The sequence below is a fragment of the Salvelinus alpinus genome, chromosome 6 (assembly GCF_045679555.1).
Source record: "Salvelinus alpinus chromosome 6, SLU_Salpinus.1, whole genome shotgun sequence".
Taxonomy (NCBI): Eukaryota; Metazoa; Chordata; class Actinopteri; order Salmoniformes; family Salmonidae; genus Salvelinus; species Salvelinus alpinus.
Window position 1 is genome coordinate 9023490 of NC_092091.1, and position 19509 is coordinate 9042998.

General features: G+C 42.3%; 2 protein-coding genes across 2 annotated transcripts in view; both read right to left on the reverse strand.

Annotated features, from left to right (window-relative positions):
• Window positions 1–3059: 3059 nt before the first annotated feature.
• Window positions 3060–12257, reverse strand: LOC139578081 (cAMP-regulated phosphoprotein 19-like). The gene is made up of 3 exons (XM_071405265.1): window positions 11977–12257; window positions 11251–11373; window positions 3060–6529 (listed from the first exon to the last, which is right to left on the reverse strand). The coding sequence occupies exons 1-3, from the start codon at window positions 12037–12039 to the stop codon at window positions 6353–6355; spliced, it is 363 nt and encodes a 120-aa protein (XP_071261366.1). The 5' UTR covers window positions 12040–12257; the 3' UTR covers window positions 3060–6352.
• Window positions 12258–15093: 2836 nt separating this feature from the next.
• The window catches only part of LOC139578082 (protogenin B-like), a 41276-nt gene continuing 36860 nt past the window's right edge, over window positions 15094–19509 (reverse strand). The window contains exon 20 of the mRNA XM_071405267.1: window positions 15094–19090. Coding sequence (XP_071261368.1) covers window positions 18839–19090 — 252 coding nt within the window. The 3' untranslated portion in view covers window positions 15094–18838. The remainder of the gene's footprint in view (window positions 19091–19509) is intronic.

Consider the following 19509-nt stretch of genomic DNA (forward strand, 5'->3'; position numbering starts at 1 on the left):
AACAGCTTACTACACAACATACACTTAGTATTACTTTCTTTGCTACATTATACACTGCTCAAAAAAATAAAGGCAACACTTAAACAACACAATGTAACTCCAAGTCAATCACACTTCTGTGAAATCAAACTGTCCACTTAGGAAGCAACACTGATTGACAATAAATTTCACATGCTGTTGTGCAAATGGAATAGACAACAGATGGAAATTATAGGCAATTAGCAAGACACCCCCAATAAAGGAGTGGTTCTGCAGGTGGTGACCACAGACCACTTCTCAGTTCCTATGCTTCCTGGCTGATGTTTTGGTCACCTTTGAATGCTGGCGGTGCTTTCACTCTAGTGGTAGCATGAGACGGAGTCTACAACCCACACAAGTGGCTCAGGTTGTGCAGCTCATCCAGGATGGCACATCAATGTGAGCTGTGGTTTGCTGTGTCTGTCAGCGTAGTGTCCAGAGCATGGAGGCGCTACCAGGAGACAGGCCAGTACATCAGGAGACGTGGAGGAGGCCGTAGGAGGGCAACAACCCAGCAGCAGGACCGCTATCTCCGCCTTTGTGCAAGGGGGAGCACTGCCAGAGCCCTGCAAAATGACCTCCAGCAGGCCACAAATGTGCATGTGTCTGCTCAAACGGTCAGAAACAGACTCCATGAGGGTGGTATGAGGGCCCGACGTCCACAGGTGGGGGTTGTGCTTACAGCCCAACACCGTGCAGGAAGTTTGGCATTTGCCAGAGAACACCAAGATTGGCAAATTTGCCACTGGCGCCCTGTGCTCTTCACAGATGAAAGCAGGTTCACACTGAGCACATGTGACAGACGTGACAGTCTGGAGACGCCGTGGAGAACGTTCTGCTGCCTGCAACATCCTCCAGCATGACCGGTTTGGCGGTGGGTCAGTCATGGTGTGGGGTGGCATTTCTTTGGGGGGCCGCACAGCCCTACATGGGCTCGTGTTGATAAAACAAGTTTACTGGAGAACTGAGACGAAGTAGAGACTCTGGACAGGGTGGATAAGGTTTAATTAAAAGCAATTTATTCAGAGGTAAAGATATCTGAAATAGCGTGCACGGACCCTTTCATCAAGCTCAAATGGAACTCTCCGAAAGAAGCCCAGATAACAGAGTGCATATACATTTTATACAAAGATAGAAAGTAGGTTGAGTCTGGAAGTTCTTGTCCTCTGGTTGGTCCTGATGAGTTGGGCGAGGTCCCCTTCAGGCTAGTATCACTGTCTCATTGGCTCTGAGTAGATTTCTTTGTCTTCAGAAATGTTCAGCTAAAACAGGAGATTAGGTGTGTGCGTAGATGTTCCTATTTTGACATTTCTGTGTGTCTCTGTAAAATGTTCAGACTGAAGAGGAGATTTTGTGTGTGCGTAGATGTTCCTGTCTTATCAGTGTTTATGAAAGGTTTGCGTCAGCCCTCTGTCATTGGGTATGTGTGTGTCTCAGTTTCTGTGATATGCAGTACCAGGCACCCTTTTCTTATCATTCTTTATGAAAAGGCCTGTGTCAGCCATCTGTCTCTGGGTGTGTGTGGGTCTCAGTATCTGCTTATTAGTTTGTGAGAAACCCTGTTTGGAAAGAAGTTAGTTATAACAATGTAATACAAATATGCTTGTGTTATAATAAATGATATTTATTACACTCGCCAGAGGTAGCCTGACTGCCATTAGGTACCGAGATGAGATCCTCAGACCCCTTGTGAGACCATATGCTGGTGCGGTTGGCCCTGGGTTCCTCCTAATGCAAGACAATGCTAGACCTCATGTGGCTGGAGTGTGTCAGCAGTTCCTGCAAGAGAAAGGCATTGATGCTATGGACTGGCCCGCCCGTTCCCCAGACCTGAATCCAATTGAGCACATCTGGGACATCATGTCTCGCTCCATCCACCAACGCCACGTTGCACCACAGACTGTCCAGGAGTTGGCGGATGCTTTAGTCCAGGTCTGGGAGGAGATCCCTCAGGAGACAATCCGCCACCTCATCAGGAGCATGCCTAGGCGTTGTAGGGAGGTCATACAGGCACGTGGAGGCCACACACACTACTGAGCCTCATTTTGACTTGTTTTAAGGACATTACATCAAAGTTGGATCAGCCTGTAGTGTGGTTTTCCACTTTAATTTTGAGTGTGACTCCAAATCCAGACCTCCATGGGTTGTCATCAAGCTCTGTCATTCTCTGAATTTATGGTGCTTTCAAGACAACTGGGAACTCTGAAAAAATCCATAATGATGACTTAGCAACTTGCTAGCTAAGATTTTGAAAGTACGATGTTGACATGATCAGTCCAATCAAAGCTAGCGTAGATAAGTCATTTGATGACATTTTATCTGTGGCCAATGACGTTGAGCCTTCTTGGATGGGCACTTCTAATGTAATTCTACGGCAGCATCCAAGGGGCTTGAATTTTCGATCTCTACCCTTAGATTTGGCGGTGATGTAGTGTCCCCATGAGTGACAGAACACTGAGCCAAATCACAGCGTAACTAGAGAACATTACCAACCCCTACACTCCGTATTTTCCACCACCACAGAAAGCACTGAGCTAGACTGAAACACCTGCATTTGAGCTTCCTTACCGTACTCAAGAAAACAAAAAAAGATACCATGTTTGTATGCGGCTTTATTAAAAACTCAATGATTCGTCTTATTTCTTCTTTAAAAAAAAAAATTGTTTGCAAACTGATGGGACATTTATTAATGCCAAGATAACATGCTAAACAGGTGGGGCTCCGCCCTGAATGACAGGTCGCCACTGAAAACTATATGTATGTAGTGATGTTATCAAAACAATATGGCCCAGATTTGTCTAAGTACAAATGTGTCAAGTAGATCAAATAAATCAACCCTTTTGGACTATGAAGATTCCATTACATTTGAACAGTTCGGTTTAGAAAAACAGCCAACCGTCAGGGTTACTGGATGAATCAACATGCATATTAAAAGAACAAGGCTTGTCGACATAGTTGTATTATAGCTACAGTAAAAGCAAAAAGCATAAGTAAAAAATGGTGAATAAAACATTTTTAAAAAGGCAAAGTCCAGACAAAGCTATTGTGCAAAACTAGTTTATTTACAAAACAAACAAAAAAATGGCATAACGTGACAGTCAATGCACATGCACACCCTTCAGACCAACTTTTCATTTAAGTGAGTTGCTTGACGATTAAACCTAAATGACTTGAGTATCAGATAGTGGCAGGCAGGCATTCCTGGGCTAGGTTCAGAGGTCGTCTGAGAAGGGCATCTTATTCCCTATGTAGTGCACTACTTTTGACCAGGGCCTATATATAGGGAATAGGGTGCCATTTTAGACACAAGCAGAGATTCTCTCACTGGAGTGAATGGGCAAATATTGCCCAAGAGAAAACTACAGCTCATAACTGTTAAGAGTTGCATTGATTTTTATTTAACTAGGCAAGTCAGTTAAGAACATATTCTTATTTACAATGACGGCCTACCCTGGCCAAAATCGAACCCGGACGACGCTGGGCCAATTGTGCGCCGCCCTATGGGACTCCCAATCACGGCCGGTTGTGATACAGCCTGGATTCGAACCAGGGTGTCTGCAGTGATGCCTCTAGCACTGAAATGCAGTGCCTTAGACCGCTGCGCCACTCGGGAGCCCAATATATACACATGATACATTCATAATATACAACAGCAGCCTTTTAAAGGACTATAGGCGAGCCAATGCTGCAAATATTAATTGGAACATGACTAGCTAGCTAACAACAGCTACTGCGTGACACAGGCTATTTTCAATCAACGTATCAGAACAAAGAACATAGCGTCGGACATTGGAGAGGAAGAGGGCATAGCCTGATGGTCCCAGATCCGTTTGTGCTGGTTTGGCCCATAAGACTTGGCGCTGGCAAGACAGCATAAACAGATGTGTGACCAGGCTATGAAGGCAGGGGTGGGATCAGAATTGTAATTAGAAGGATACAATCAGATTGTTCTATATTATTACCTCATAATTGAAAATGTCAAATGGAATATATAGGAAGGTAAAACATGTCTAAAATATTGACTTTGTCCTCTCAGATACATGGTGATAGGCTATATACGGTTTCAATCAGTCACCACAGTAGATATATAGGCCCTCTGGAGTACACTTTGCAAAAATATATATTTTAACTTCTCATTTTAAACCAGTATCCGAGGACAGTGATCCTCCGGCAGCACTTTTCCTCAAGATTCTTTCTGCTTGATTTTCATTTTAGAATTTGTACAGCTCATTCAGAAAGTATTTCAGACCACTTGACTTCTTCCACATTTTGTTACGTTACAGCCTTATTCTACAATAGATTCAATCGTTTTCCCCCCTGATCAATCTACACACAATACCTCATAAAGACAAAGCAAAAATAGGTTTTTAGAAATTTATATAAGTATTCAGACCCTTTACTCAGTACTTTGTTGAAGCACCTTTTGCAGCGATTACAGCCTTGAGACTTCTTGGGTATGACGCTACAAACTTGGCACACCTGTATTTGGGGAGTTTCTCCCATCCTTCTCTGCAGATCCTCTCAAACTTTGTCAGGTTGGATTGGGAGCATCACGGCACAGCTATTTTCAGGTCTCTCCAGAGATGTTTGATTGGGTTCAAGTCCAGGCTTTGGCTGGGCCACTCAAGGACATTCAGAGACTTGTACCGAAGCCACTCCTGCGTTGTCTTGGCTGTGTGCTTAGTGTAGTTGTCCTGTTGGAAGATGAACCTTCGCCCCAGTCTGAGGTCCTGATCGCTCTGGAGCAGATTTTCATCAAGGATCTCTCTGTACTTTGCTCCGTTCATCTTTTCCTCGGTCTGGCTAGTCTCCCAGTCCCTGCCGCTGAAAAACATCCCCACACCAGACGTGACGCTTGACATTCAGGCCAAAGAGTTCAATCTTGGTTTCATCAGACCAGAGAATCTTGTTTCCGATGGTCTGTCAGTCTTTAGGTAAACTCCAAGCAGGCTTTCATGTGCCTTTTACTAAGGAGTGGCTTCCGTCTGGCCCCTCTACCATAAAGGCCTGATTGGTGGAGTGCTGCAGAGATGGTTGTCCTTTTGGAAGGTTCTCCCATCTCCACCGAAGAACTCTGGAGCTCTGTCAGAGTGACCATCGGGTTCTTGGTCACCTCTCTGACCAAGGCCCTTCTCCCCTGATTGATCAGTTTGGCCAGGTGGCCCTAGGAATTTTATTTAACTAGGCAAGTCAGATAAGAACAAATTCTCATTTACAATGACGGCCTACCCCGGCCAACACTGGGCCAATTGTGCGCCGACCTATGGGACTCCCAATCACTGCCAAATGTGATTCAGCCTGGATTCGAACCAGGGACTGTAGTGACGCCTCTTGCATGGAGATGCAGTGCCTTAGACAGCTGCACCACTCGGGTTCCAAACCTCTTCAATTTACGAATGATGGAGGCCACTCTGTTCTTGGGGACATTCAATGCTACAGAAATTGTTTGGTACCCTTCCCCAGATCTATGCCTTGACACAATCCTGTCTCGGCGCTCTCTCGAAAATTATTTCAACCTCATGGCATGGTTTTTGCTCTGACATGCACTTTCAACTGTGGGACCTTATATAGACAGGTGTGTGCCTTTCCAAATCATGTCCAATCAATTGAATTTACCACAGGTGGACTCCAATCAAGTTGTAGAAACATCTCAAGGATGATCAATGGAAATATGGAAACAGGATGCACCTGAGCTTAGTTGAGTCTCATTACTTATGTAAATAAGGAATTTATTTTTATACATTATGGGGTATTGTGATTTCATTATGGGGTATTGTGTGTAGATTGATGAGGACATATTTTTTTATTGAATCCATTTTAGAATATGGCTGTAACGTAACAAAATGTGGAAAGGGGGAAGTGGTCTGAATACTTCCTGAATGCACTTTATGTAGAAGGTGCAAGAATGAAAGAAAGGGGGCAGAAGACAGAGTCCGAGTAGAGGTAATTGGCTCCCTAACCCTTCCCCTTGGCCACATCCCTATGCTTGGCTCCCTAACCCTTCCCCTTGGCCACACCCCTATGCTTGGCTCCCTCTCCCACGGCTCCCTAACCCATTGTCAAACCCATTAGCGCCATAACCCTTCCCAAAGGCCCCACCCCATTCCCCTTGGGCCCCCCTACATTCCCCTTGGGCCCCCCTACCTCTTCAATGTTTGAACAAATGTGAGGAATATGGTGGAAGGGCCAGCAAAATATGCATGCATTGAAGGGTTAGTGCCAAGCGGTAGACATAGGGAACTAATTGAGACCGGCTCAGAGAGAGAACAAGAGCGAGCGATGGAATGGTAACAGAACAAAACAGTTCCAAAAGTTCCTAGTTCCATCAACCCACTCAGCCAGCCAGTTTGCTAGCCACGATAGAGGGCTTCCTCTGGGGGATGTCCTGGGGTGTGTGGATGTGGTCCCCGGTTATCTCTGCCTTCTCAGCCGGCGTCACTGCAGGGAGCTGCTGCTTGTTCTTCACCTTAGCCTTGGCCATGTTGTAGTCCCCAGAGTCAAAGAACTTTTGCTGTAGAAACACAAAACAAAAACACAGATAAGCTATGGTAGAGACACAAAACAAAAACACAGATAAGCTATGGTAGAGACACAAAACAAAATCACAGATAAGCTATGGTAGAAACACAAAACACAGATAAGCTATGGTAGAGACACAAAACAAAACAGATTAGCTATGGTAAGGATGTGAACCTTTAAAAACTAAAATTGGGATTGTTTAACGTTTAGAAAAATTCACTAACCAACATATATATTTTTTTATAACCAAATTAAATTCACAGTGTTGTTATTACAAAACTACCATAAAGGGAAACATTTAAATTAAATACACAATGCTGTAACATTAGAAGATATACATCTTTAAAAATGATTTTGTGCCTTTTGACAAACTCCAAGCAGGCTTTCATGTGCCTTTTACTGAGGAGTGGCTTCCGCTTGGCCACTACCATAAAGGCCTGATTGGTGGAGTGCTGCAGAGATGGTTGTCCTTCTGGAAGGTTCTCCCATCGCCATAGAGGAACTCTGGCGCTCTGTCAGAGTGACCATAGGGTTCTTGGTCACCTCCCTGACCAAGGCCCTTCTCCCCCGATTGCTCAGTTTTGCCGGTCGGCCAGCTCTAGCAAGAGTCTTGGTGGTTCCAAACTTCTTCCATTTAAGAATGATTGATGCCACTGAGCTCTTGGACACCTTCAGTGCTGCAGAAATGTTTTGGTACTCTTCCCCAGATCTGTGCCTCAACACAATCCTGTCTCGGAGCTCAACGGCTAATTCCTTTGACCTCATGGCTTGATTTTTGCTTTGTCATGCACCGTCAACTGTGGGATCTTAAATAGACAGGTGTGCCTTTCCAAATCATGTCCAATCAATTAAATTTACCACAGGTGGACTCCAATCAAGTTGTAGAAACATCTGAATGATGATCAATGGAAATGGGATGCACCTGAGTTCAATTTTGAGTCTCATAGCAAAGGGTCTGAATACTTATGTAAATAAGGTATCAGTTAATTTTTTATATACATTTGCAAAAATTTATTAAAAAAACATGTTTTTGCCTTGTCATTATGGGGTAGTGTGTAGATGTATTAAATAAATACAATTCTCATAAATTTTAGAATAAGGCTGTAACGTAACAAAATGTGGTAAAGGTTTAGAGGGCCTTAATACTTTCTGAATACACTGTATCTAGAACGACTACAAGATCCCATGTCTTAAAAACACCAAGGCCCGGATGGAGAAATTGTACAATGGACCAAGCTCGAGCTCTCACACGATACGTGGCATTATGAACACACTGTCTTACATCACTGCAACGATCCATCATATTGATGACTAGTGGGACATGAAGTACATACCGACAACATGGAGGAGAGGCACACATCAGAGAAACTAAAAACTTCATAAAATCTACCATCGTTGCTGAGTGGGTGGGGGGGGGGGACAGCTGTAAGGTGAGCGCAGTCTGGTAGCCATGACTACAGTAGATTGAACTGCGTTGCCCCCTAGTGACTATACAAAAGGCCATCTCTGAATTGTGATTTAAAAAATAAATAAAAAGGTAATTTAGCACATTCATAGTACAACCTTTAAAAAGGTGTTGTTTTGGGTTCAGAGAAGTCTGTGTTTGACTTCCTTTCACAGAAAAGAAAAACAGATGCCTATAAAAGCACAAGAATGACTCCATAACAAAATGCATTGCTGTGCAAGTAGGTGAAAATAAACTAGTTTACATGTTCAGCGCATCTACAGCTACCAAAGTGTTGTGTTTTGTAGGGCACAACCATTGGGGCATAATAGATGGTTAAGATGGAGCCGACAGAGGGGGCGCATCGCCTCAAGCTCCGATAAAACATTGCAAGTTTCTACTTAAAATGGTGTGTTTAGTATTTTTCTCTAATGATCTTAAATCAGTTTGTCTCGTGCATTACCACACACACCAGGGTAGAAGTACTAGAATACATATCTATGTGTATTCACCATCCACCGACCTCCCCGAATTCCCTGAGACAGCGAAACAATGGAATAGCTTCTTTGGCAAGAAAGCGATGACGCCGACCTAGAGGCAGACGTGGCGGGGTCTTAAGTGAGAATAAGACGCCAGGCGACCCATCCTTCATTACCGAGCATACTACTCGCCAATGTTCAATCATTAATGAACAAACTTGACAAACTCAGAGCGAGAATCTCCTTCCAGAGGGTCTTCAGATCCTGCAACATACTCCCGTTTTTTTGGCTTTCCTCCTACATCCAAACAGATTATATACAACCAGCAGGGGTTTTTCCAGGCAAGAGCAAAGGTGGTGAGCTCTGCTTTATGACCAACACCACACGGTGTGACGTAAGAAACGTACAGGAACTTGCGAGCATCTCCTCCACCTGACTTGGAATACTTGGTCATCAAAATGTCACCCTTTTTACTTTCCAAGAGTTCTCAGGGATTATTGCCATTGCTGTGCACATCCTGCCTCAAGCAGACACCAAAAAAGGCTCTCAAAGATCTTCAAAGGACTCTGAACAAACTGGAGACTGCATTCCCGGAGGCAGCGTTTATTGTTGCCGACTCTAACAAAAGTACATTTGAGAACCGTGCTCCCAAATTATTACCAACATATAAAAACTGTCTAACTTGCAGAAATTCTACTCTTGACCACCGCTACACACCTTTTTGACACAGGTAAAAGGCTCTCTCCCGTCCTCCTTTTGTCAAATCTGACCATGACTCTATCTTGATTCTCCCCACCTACAAACAAAAACTCAAAGAGGGAAGTTCCGGTGGTCAGGTCTGTACAGCGTTGGTCTGACCAGTCATAATTCACACTCCAAGACTGCTTTGATCACATGGACTGGAATATGTTCGGGGTCACCTCTGGAGATAACATGAATACGCAGACTGTCACCCGATTAATAAAAAAAAAATATGTAAGCATAAATGACATGATACCGATAGCGTCTTCAAAACGTTCAGGAATCAACAAACGTGGATCGATAGCAGCCTTGTAGGAAAACTGAAAGCGACAGATGCTGCTTATAACCAGGGCAAGGTCACCGGGGACAACTGTTTGGTTAAACAGTACAAATATGACCTACGCAGATCGATCAAGATGGCGAAACACAAGTATAGACAAAGTGGAGGAGCAATTCAGCGGGTCGAACACAAGGCAATATGTGGCACTCTGACTGCGTGGTGCCAGGTAAATAACTTCTCCCTCAACGTTAGCAAACCAAATTATGGACAGGAGCATTAGGATTAAGTGCCTTGCTCAAGGGCACAGACAGATGTGTCACCTAGTCTAAATACACGGACACCGTTGTGCAGATGGCACAAAAGCGACTCTTCAACCTCAGGATGATGAAGATATTCGGGCCTGTCCCCGAGGGCCCTCGGTGTTCTACAGGAGCACCACCGAGAGCATACTGTCGGGCTACATCACAGCCTGGTACAGCAACTCCTCCGCCGCGGACCGAAAGGCGCTTCAGAGGGTGATACGTGCAGCCGAACGCACCATTGGGTGCACACCGCCTGCCCTACAGGACACCTACATCACCAGGTGTCGCAGGAATGCCAAGAAGATCATCAGGGACACCAACCACGCCCTGTTCTCCCCGCTCCAATCACTCAGAAGCAGGCAGTACAAGAGCATCATGGCAAAAACTGGAAGACTGGCCAATAGTTTCTACCCTCAGACTGCTGAATAGCCACCACTAGTCAGCCACCTGCTTCCACCTCCTATGGAATTTTTTATTTAAAAAAATTATTTTACCAGGTAAGTTGACTGAGAACACATTCTCATTTATAGCAACGACCTGGGGAATAGTTACAGGGGAGAGGAGGGGGGGATGAATTAGCCAATCGTAAGCTGTGTGATTAGGTGGCCGTGATGGTATGAGGGATAGCTTGGGAATCCCCACCCCCCACACCCATTCAAGTCACTTACCTTACATGCTGCTCCCCCTATGGACACTTCCCCACAACTGACTTTAACTCTGCCCCCACCCCAACGACATTCATCACTGTTGCAGTTGTTATACTGCAACAATTACATATAATTGTTTTATTAGACATTTTTATTGTATTTATTAAACTTGGTCCCCACAACCCCTCAATGATCATGCTGTTCCCCCTATGGTCATTCCCCCTATGGTCACACCCTCTCAACAGTGATCATGCTGTTCCCCCTATGGTCATTCCCCCTATGGTCACACCCTCTCAACAGTCTTTACTCTGCCTGCTGCTCCCTCTATGGTCATCACCCCCTCAACAGTCTTTAATCTGCCTCAACCCCAATGAACATGTATTCACCACTGCTACAGTTGTTATGATGCATACAGTGCTATTGTTTATTAAAAAAATTTAAATGACCATTTCAATTATTTTAATTTCACTTAGTGCTGCATGTTGGAGCTCAGAGCCCACGAGTATTTTTATTTAACCTTTTAACTACGCAAGTCAGTTAAGAACAAATTCTTATTTACAATTACGGCCAACCCTGGCCAAACCCGGACGACGATGGGCCAATTGTGCGCCGCCCTATGGGACTCCCAATCACGGTCGGTTGTGAGACAGCCTGGATTCGAACCAGGGTGCCTGTAGTGACGCCTCTAGCACTGAGATAAAATCCTTAGACCACTGCGCCACTCGGGAGACCAATGTACCCTGCAATCACACGTGCAACCCAGTACATGTGACTATTAAACAATGAATCCTCTGAAGATAAAAAAACAAAAAACACATACCCCTTTCTGAAGGCGTTTCCGGAGCAGGTCAGAGCCCCCAGGCTTGGCTCCAAGATGAGGGTACCTGGCCTTCAGTTTCACCTCCTCTGCCTTCTCTGGACTGATGACGTTATCATCAATCTCCTGTGTTGGCAGAAGAATACACAGTATAAACACGCATGGAGAGATGGGGTGACATGTCACGTTATGATTTAACGTTAATGTCATGACGTTAGTACCATCATAGTTCAGGCAGCAAGATAGTTTTATCAATCTCGTGGTTGACAAGTCATGGCTAGTTTAACTACTAGCTATGATTCTCAGAGAAAAGGATGTCCTTTGGTTTGATTATCTAATGGTTGGGGTTAGTGTACTAGCTAGCAGCACACAACGTTAGCCTTCTGCGTAGCAGCAGTGTGGCAAAAAAAGAGTAGCTTAGCGGCAAGCATGAACGCACGTAGACAAAACAATATGGACAACATATAGTTAGCTGGCTGGTTAGCTAACATACAGAGCTAACTAGCGGTAAATTGAGAAAGACTTGTGTTGGTAGTTAACTTTAACGCGCTAACTCCTCTTGATAACAAAAATAATGATTATGCACGGTGATGATACATTTGAAATACACTAACCAAGTTGCTAGCTAATTAAAATGCTGCTTAGACATCCATATTTGACAATTATCATGGCCCAATGTAGCATTAGCATTACCCTAGCTTGCTAGCATCAAAATAATTCAAATCTGACCTGCTGTTCCTTGTGGGTTGCCCCATCGGTGGCGGGCCTTGTTCCTTCAATTTCCTCGGACATGGCAAAAAAAAAGTATGTAAATATCAGGTTTTCTACAAAACTGACGCGAGGTTAAACTTTCACACCAACAAAACTGCAGTGCAGACACAGCACATATATATGGCTAGCCCATACAACAATGGCCGTATGTTTGAACTGGTTCGCACCACTCTCTAAAGTCGCTCCCTCACTTTTTTTTCCTGTGTTGCAGCAGATTGTAGAACGTCGTAAAACACGAGACGGTGGGGGGGCTCCGGGGCCCGTTGGAATATAGAACCATTGGACCCTTTCTTCTTCAAAGTAATCTCTAAAACGTATTTTTATAGTGAGCAACACATAATTAGATGGGCAGTATTTATGTTACATGTATTTGAAATATATATATATATACAGTTCCAGTCAAAAGTTTGGACACACCTACTCATTCAAGGGGTTTTCTTTATTTTCACTGTTTTCTACATTTTAGAATAATAGTGAAGATGTCAAAACTATGAAATAACACATGCGGAATCATGTAGTAACCAAAAAAGTGTTAAATAAATCAAAATATATTTTAGATTTGAGATTCTTCATTCTTTCTTCATTCTTCGTCTGCCTTGATGACAGCTTTGCACACTCTTAGCATTCTCTCAACCAGCTTCATGAGGTAGTCACCTTGCATGCATTTCAATTAACAGGTGTGCCTTGTTAAAAGTTCATTTGTGGAATTTACTTTTTTCTTAATGCATTTGAGCCATTCAGTTGTGTTGTGACAAGGTAGGAGTGGTATAAAGAAGATAGCCCTATTTGTTAAAATACCAAGTCCATATTATGGCAAGAACAGCTTAAATAAGCAAAGAGAAACGACAGTCCATCATTACTTTAAGACATAAAGGTCATTCAATGCGGAAAATTTTATGTGCAGTCGCAAAAACCATCAAACGCTTTGATGAAACTGGCTTTCATGAGGACCGCCAAAGGAAAGGAAGACCCAGAGTTACCTCTGCTGCAGAGAATAAGTTCATTAGAGTTAACTGCACCTCAGATTGCAGCCCAAATAAATGCTTCACAGAGTTCAAGTAACAGACACATCTCAACATCAGCTTTTCAGAGGAGACTGCGTGAATCAGGCCTTCATGGTTGAATTGCTGCAAAGAAACCACTACTAAAGGACACCAATAAGAAGAAGATACTTGCTTGGGCCAAGAAACACGAGCAATGGACATTAGACTGGTGGAAATCTGTCCTTTGGTCTAATGAGTACAAATTGGAGATTTTTGGTTCCAACTGCCGTGTCTTTGTGAGACGCAGAGTAGATCGAATGAATGATCTCGGAATGTGTTTCCCACCGTGACGCATGGAGGAGGAGGTGTGATGGTGTGGGGGTGCTTTGCTGGTGACACTGTCAGTGATTTATTTAGAATTCAAGGCACACTCAACCAGCATAGCTACCACAGCATTCTGCAGCGAAACGCCATCCCATCTGGTTTGCGCTTAGTGGGACTATCATTTGTTTATCAATGACCCAAAACACACCTTCAGGCTGTGTAAGGGCTATTTGAAAAACAGCCAAAAAGTGCTCAGCATATGTGGGAACTCCTTCAAGACTGTTGGAAAAGCATGAAGCTGGTTAAGAGAATGCCAAGAGTGTGCAAAGCTGTCATCAAGGCAAAGGGTGGCTACTTTGAAGAATCTAAAATCTAAAATATATTTTGATTTGTTTAACACATTTTTGGTTACTACATGATTCAATATGTGTTATTTCATAGTTTTGATGTCTTCACTAGTATTCTACAATGTAGAAAATAGTACAAATAAAGAAAAACCCTTGAATGAGTAGGTCTGTCCAAACTATTGACTGGTACTGTATATATATTTTTAACATAATTCCGCTTTAACAGTTAAACGTAAGTAGTAAGTAGTAATAAGTAGTTTATAAGTTATATTCTTCAAGAATCAATGGGCATATATGATTAATTTAAAAGTCCAAAAATGGATGTAGCAACTAAGGATTCTGGCTTTAACTTAAGGATCTGCCCCTTTTTAAAATTTTCACTTAAAATGACATACCCAAATCTAACTTCCTGTAGCTCAGGCCCTGAAGCAAGGACATGCATATTATTGATACCATTTGAAAGGAAACACTTTGAAGTTTGTGGAAATGTGAAAGGAATGTAGGAGAATATAACACAATAAATCTGGTAAAAGATAATACAAAGGAAAAAACAACCGTTCTTTTGTATTTTCTTTGCACCATCATGTTTGAAATGCAAGAGAAAGGCCATAATGTATTATTCCAGCCCAGGTGCAATTTCGATTTTGGCCACTAGATGGGAGCAGTGTATGTGCAAAGTTGTAGACTGATCCAATTAACCATTGCATTTCTGTTCAAAATGTTGTATCAAGACTGCCCAAATATGCCTAATTTGTTTCTTAATAACTTTTCAAGTTCAAAATTGTGCACTCTCCTCAAACAATAGCATTGTATTCTTTCACTGTAATAGCTACTGTAAATTGGACAGTGCAGTTAGATTAACAAGAATTTAAGCTTTCTGCCAATATCAGATATATCTATGTCCCTGGGAAATGTTCTTGTTACTTACAACCTAATGCTAATCACATTAGCCTACGTTAGCTCAACCATCCTGTGGATGGGACACCGATCCCAAAGAAGTTTTTAACTATTCACCAATTAGCTATTTATATCTGCTGAAATTGGAATTGCAAATTTGTTTACACTGCAAATAATTCTTCCACAAAAAAATAGGGCAACTATGGGTTCTGGTCAAAAGTAGTGCACCCTATTCTCCATTGGCCCTGGTCAAAAGTAGTGCACCCTATTCCCGATTGGCCCTGGTCAAAAGTAGTGCACCCTATTCCCCATTGGCCCTGGTCGAAAGTAGTGCACTACATCTGGAATAGGTGCTATTTGGGATGGAGCCTTACATCCACATACCAATCAATGCTGTATACTGTGTTTTTTAAATATTGTTTTTAACATTGAGGTGAAACAATGTCCTCATTGTATCTCATCCACATCAACTGAGAATTACAAAAAACACTATCACACAACAGCACCGCTGCACCAGACAGGAATAGTTTTTCAGGAACAGTTTTATTCAAATGATGAGACAATCTTGAGAGGACCAAACAGTTTGGCTTGTGCATTGTAACACAGAAACACCTTTGTTTTAACAATTGAGGGAAACAATTCTAAATGATATGGTATGGTAAATATGCATTACAAAAGCAGGAAATTAGAACAAAAAATAAGTCAAATAATAAAAATAAGTAACACATTCATAATGTTCAATTGATGGCAACAGGCAACAGGCTCACTGACTAACCTGCTACTGGCACAGGCTCTGAGAACACAGACAGAGGGAAAATAGCCCAATCTTTTCTTATATCCATCTATGAAAAATATGTGTTAATACTCAATAAAATTATCCTAAAAGAACAAAACAATAATAAATGTTTTAAAAGCCCCAAAGTTAACTTTTAAGATCTTTAAGGTGAAATCTCTTGAACAACAATCACATCGACAACTAAACGGAACACTTTTTGACCTCTCAAGCCGCTCTAAACAAAATGGAACTTGGCATCACAACGAATCGACTGTAAAATGCCCTTTCCAGTGAATCAAAATCCTAGAAACATATCACATTATGCAAAAACTGTTATGCAAAAAAATAAATAAACCAAAGAACTAATGAATAAACAACGGTGACTTTAAATTATTCGTTGGTTAAGATTATTTGTTTTTCAAAGATATAAAACTTGATTATGTTGCTCTTCACACATAGTGGTTATCGATTTGATAGTCAGAATCCTTGTCGTATTGTCACACTGGAATATAGTATTAGCCAGGTTAGAATACAGAATATCGTAGTAGCCAGGTTAGAATACAGAATATCGTAGTAGCCAGGTTAGAATACAGAATATCGTAGTAGCCAGGTTAGAATACAGAATATCGTAGTAGCCAGGTTAGAATACAGAATATCGTAGTAGCCAGGTTAGAATACAGAATATCGTAGTAGCCAGGTTAGAATACAGAATATCGTAGTAGCCAGGTTAGAATACAGAATATCGTAGTAGCCAGGTTAGAATACAGAATATCGTAGTAGCCAGGTTAGAATACAGAATATCGTAGTAGCCAGGTTAGAATACAGAATATCGTAGTAGCCAGGTTAGAATACAGAATATCGTAGTAGCCAGGTTAGAATCTGGTTGATGGATGAAAAATCCCCCCAAAATAAAAAAAACATCTTCCACCTACTATCACTGTCAATACACTGACTGGATTCTTTGGTCCTGTGTGAGTAGCAAATACTGTCAGGGTTGGACTCAATTCCATTCCAATTCAGTCAATTCTAGAAGTTAACAAAAATTCAACATGCCAACTTTTCTCATTGAAAAGCATTGGAATTGGAATGTCAGTTTACTCCCATAATTGACATTTGAAATGAAACAGATCCCAACCCTGGCTTCAAATTACATCATTCCAAGGATCAATCTGAAGGACCCATCAGTCCTCCCATCTGATCTATCTGAAGGACCCATCAGTCCTCCCATCTGATCTATCTGAAGGACCCATCAGTCCTCCCATCTGATCAATCTGAAGGACCCATCAGTCCTCTCATCTGATCTATCTGAAGGACCCATCAGTCCTCCCATCTGATCTATCTGAAGGACCCATCAGTCCTCCCATCTGATCTATCTGAAGGACCCATCAGTCCTCCCATCTGATCTATCTGAAGGACCCATCAGTCCTCCCCATTTGAGGAAGTAGACAACTCTTTGGCATCTAATAGCACATCTGTGTCACCGCTGCTTTTAGCATCAATGAGCTAGATAGAAGGCATCTGATAGCACCCCACTGGGCACAGACGTCAGTTCAACGTCTAGTTTTGAATTATATCTGGTTGAGTTGTCAACTAACATGAATTCAACATGAAATCAACAAAAAAATGCTGCCATGTCATTGGACTTTGGTTAAAAGCTGAAAAAATATTAAATTCTCTTAGAGTGATGACTTTTTTTCAAATCCAATCAGTTTTTCACATTGATTCAATGTTATCACATTGCATTTTTTGTTGTTGAAATGACATGGAAACAACGTTGATTGAACCAGTTTTTTGCTCCGTGGGACATCTGTGTCACTGCTGCGTTTGGTATCAGTGATTTAAGATAGAACGCAAACGGAGAACAATCGTCTGAAAGACAGACAAAGAGTTAAAGCTTTCAACCAGGTATAATTAATTTACAATAAGAAATGCATACAACTCAAAGAGGAATAGACATACACAGACAAAAGGGTTCCAAAAGGGTTCTTTGGCTGTCCTCATAGGTTAACCCTTTTGGGTTCCAGGTAGAACCCTTTTGAGTTCCGTGTAGAACTCTGTGGAAACGGTTGTACATGGAACCCATGATTTTGGCATAGTCTGTATGTCTATTGCATGTATGATTTTTGTTGTTGTTGTTGTTGCTTTTGAGGTTTTGTTTACTTATAGGCGAACAACTCTTTCTTTGGATCTCTATATCTACGATCATCTGCAAAGCCCTTTTCCACGTTATACGGCCATTTTAAAGCTTTGCACTGGAAATGCCAGTTAAATGTTTATTTTTGGTTACTTGATCTTACTCAAATAGAGACTGATGATATCGAATGCACTTAAATAGTAGAACTTTACCGAAGAGACTCATCATTCAAAACTTAAAAGCTTTTCCAACCTTATAAAAAAACTACTAATAATTAAAAAGGAATTTTCACAAATCTTCAAAACAAATTAAGCCTAAATAATCCCTACAGGATATTAAGACATGGCTTTTAAATGTTTTCAACTTCATTCCCTGAGTTATGGGAAATACTGCACAATATACTGTTAAGATGAGGTAGTACTATATACAGTACTGCACAATATACTGTTAAGATGAGGTAGCACTATATACAATCAGAGTCACTGAGGTAGACAATCAGCAATGAGGGGTCACCAACTACACCCTCTACTTTAGTGGAAGAAATAAATCTACTTTAACATAGAAGAAAATGGATCACAAAAGCAATACATTTTTGAACATTCTTTTGAACATTCATTTTTGGCGTGAGCTTTGGTTTAGAACAGACATTAAGGACTCGTTTCTCTGGACACAGATTAAGCCTGGTCCTGTTTGTACAGAAGCCACTTTGAATGGAGAATATCACTAAACATGCTTTTCAGGATCCCATAACATACCTGTCACCAATCCAGGACAAGGCTTGATCTGTGTTCATAAACCAGCCCTAAAGACCGAACAGACACACAAACGAAAATCAGACAGACTGAAAATTAGATCAAAATGAAACAGGAAAACAACAACATTCATTTACAAATATCCTGAGGTAGACCTGAAGAAAACACCTGTTTCCTCCTCAAACCTCAACTTCCTGATCCCTCTTCATAACTCCTTGTATGTTCCATGCTGAAGGACCTGTTTTCAGGAGGCCAAGAAGGGAGAGAAGTGGGCAGCTTCAGCTGTAGATAAGTCACATTCAGGCTGGGTAGCTTATGGTCAGGAGGAGCCTGCTGACTGGACCGTGCCCTGGGCAGGATAAGCAGCTTCCTCAGCCGAGAGGGAGCAGGGATGTGAGGGCAGCTGGACAGTGTCATGACCAGGCCGGTGGAGGTGATGGTGATGATGGTAAGGATTGGCTTGGTGTCGTCACCTCAGATTCCACTTTAAAACCAGGCTTTCCTTCTTCCTCCACTTCTAAACACTCTTCATCCTCTGGAGTTGAGCTGTCATCCAACTCCGACCCGAAGGACGGATGCCTGGAATTACGGCCCGAACGCCGGACAGGTTACTCAATCTCACTCTCGTTGCTCATCTCTTCGTTGGAGTAGTGACCGGAGTCTCCTGTCTCGTGGCTTCCTTCGCTGGTCTCAGTGGTCCCAGAGCTGCTTCCCTGACTGCTACCCACGGAGCTCTGTAAGCCCCCTAGTGACCCGAACAGGATCTGCAGGCTGGAAGGCTGGAGGGGCGGAGAGTCTACCTTATCCTCGTAACACAGCATGGTCTTCCCTGCCTCGTACAGACACACTCTGTTCTCAGCCTAGATATAGAGGAGAGGAGGAGATTTTTAGATATTTGTTTGTTTGTCATTGTATAACAATACTCCACTCTGTAAAACTATACTGAACCAAAATATAAACGCATCATGTAAAGTGTTGGTTCTATGTTTCACAAGCTGAAATAAAAGATCCCAGAAATGTTCCATACACACAAAACAAGCTTATTTCTCTCAAATGTTTATGCACAAATTTGTTTACATCCCTGTTACTGAGCATTTCTCCTTTGTCAATATAATCCATCCACCAGACAGATGTGGCATATCAAGAAGCTGAATAAACAGCATGATCATTACACAGGTGCACCTTGTGCTGGGGACAATAAAAGGCCACTCTTAACATGTTCAGTTTTGTCACAACACAATGCCACAGATGTCTCAAGTTTTGAGGGAGCGTGCATTTG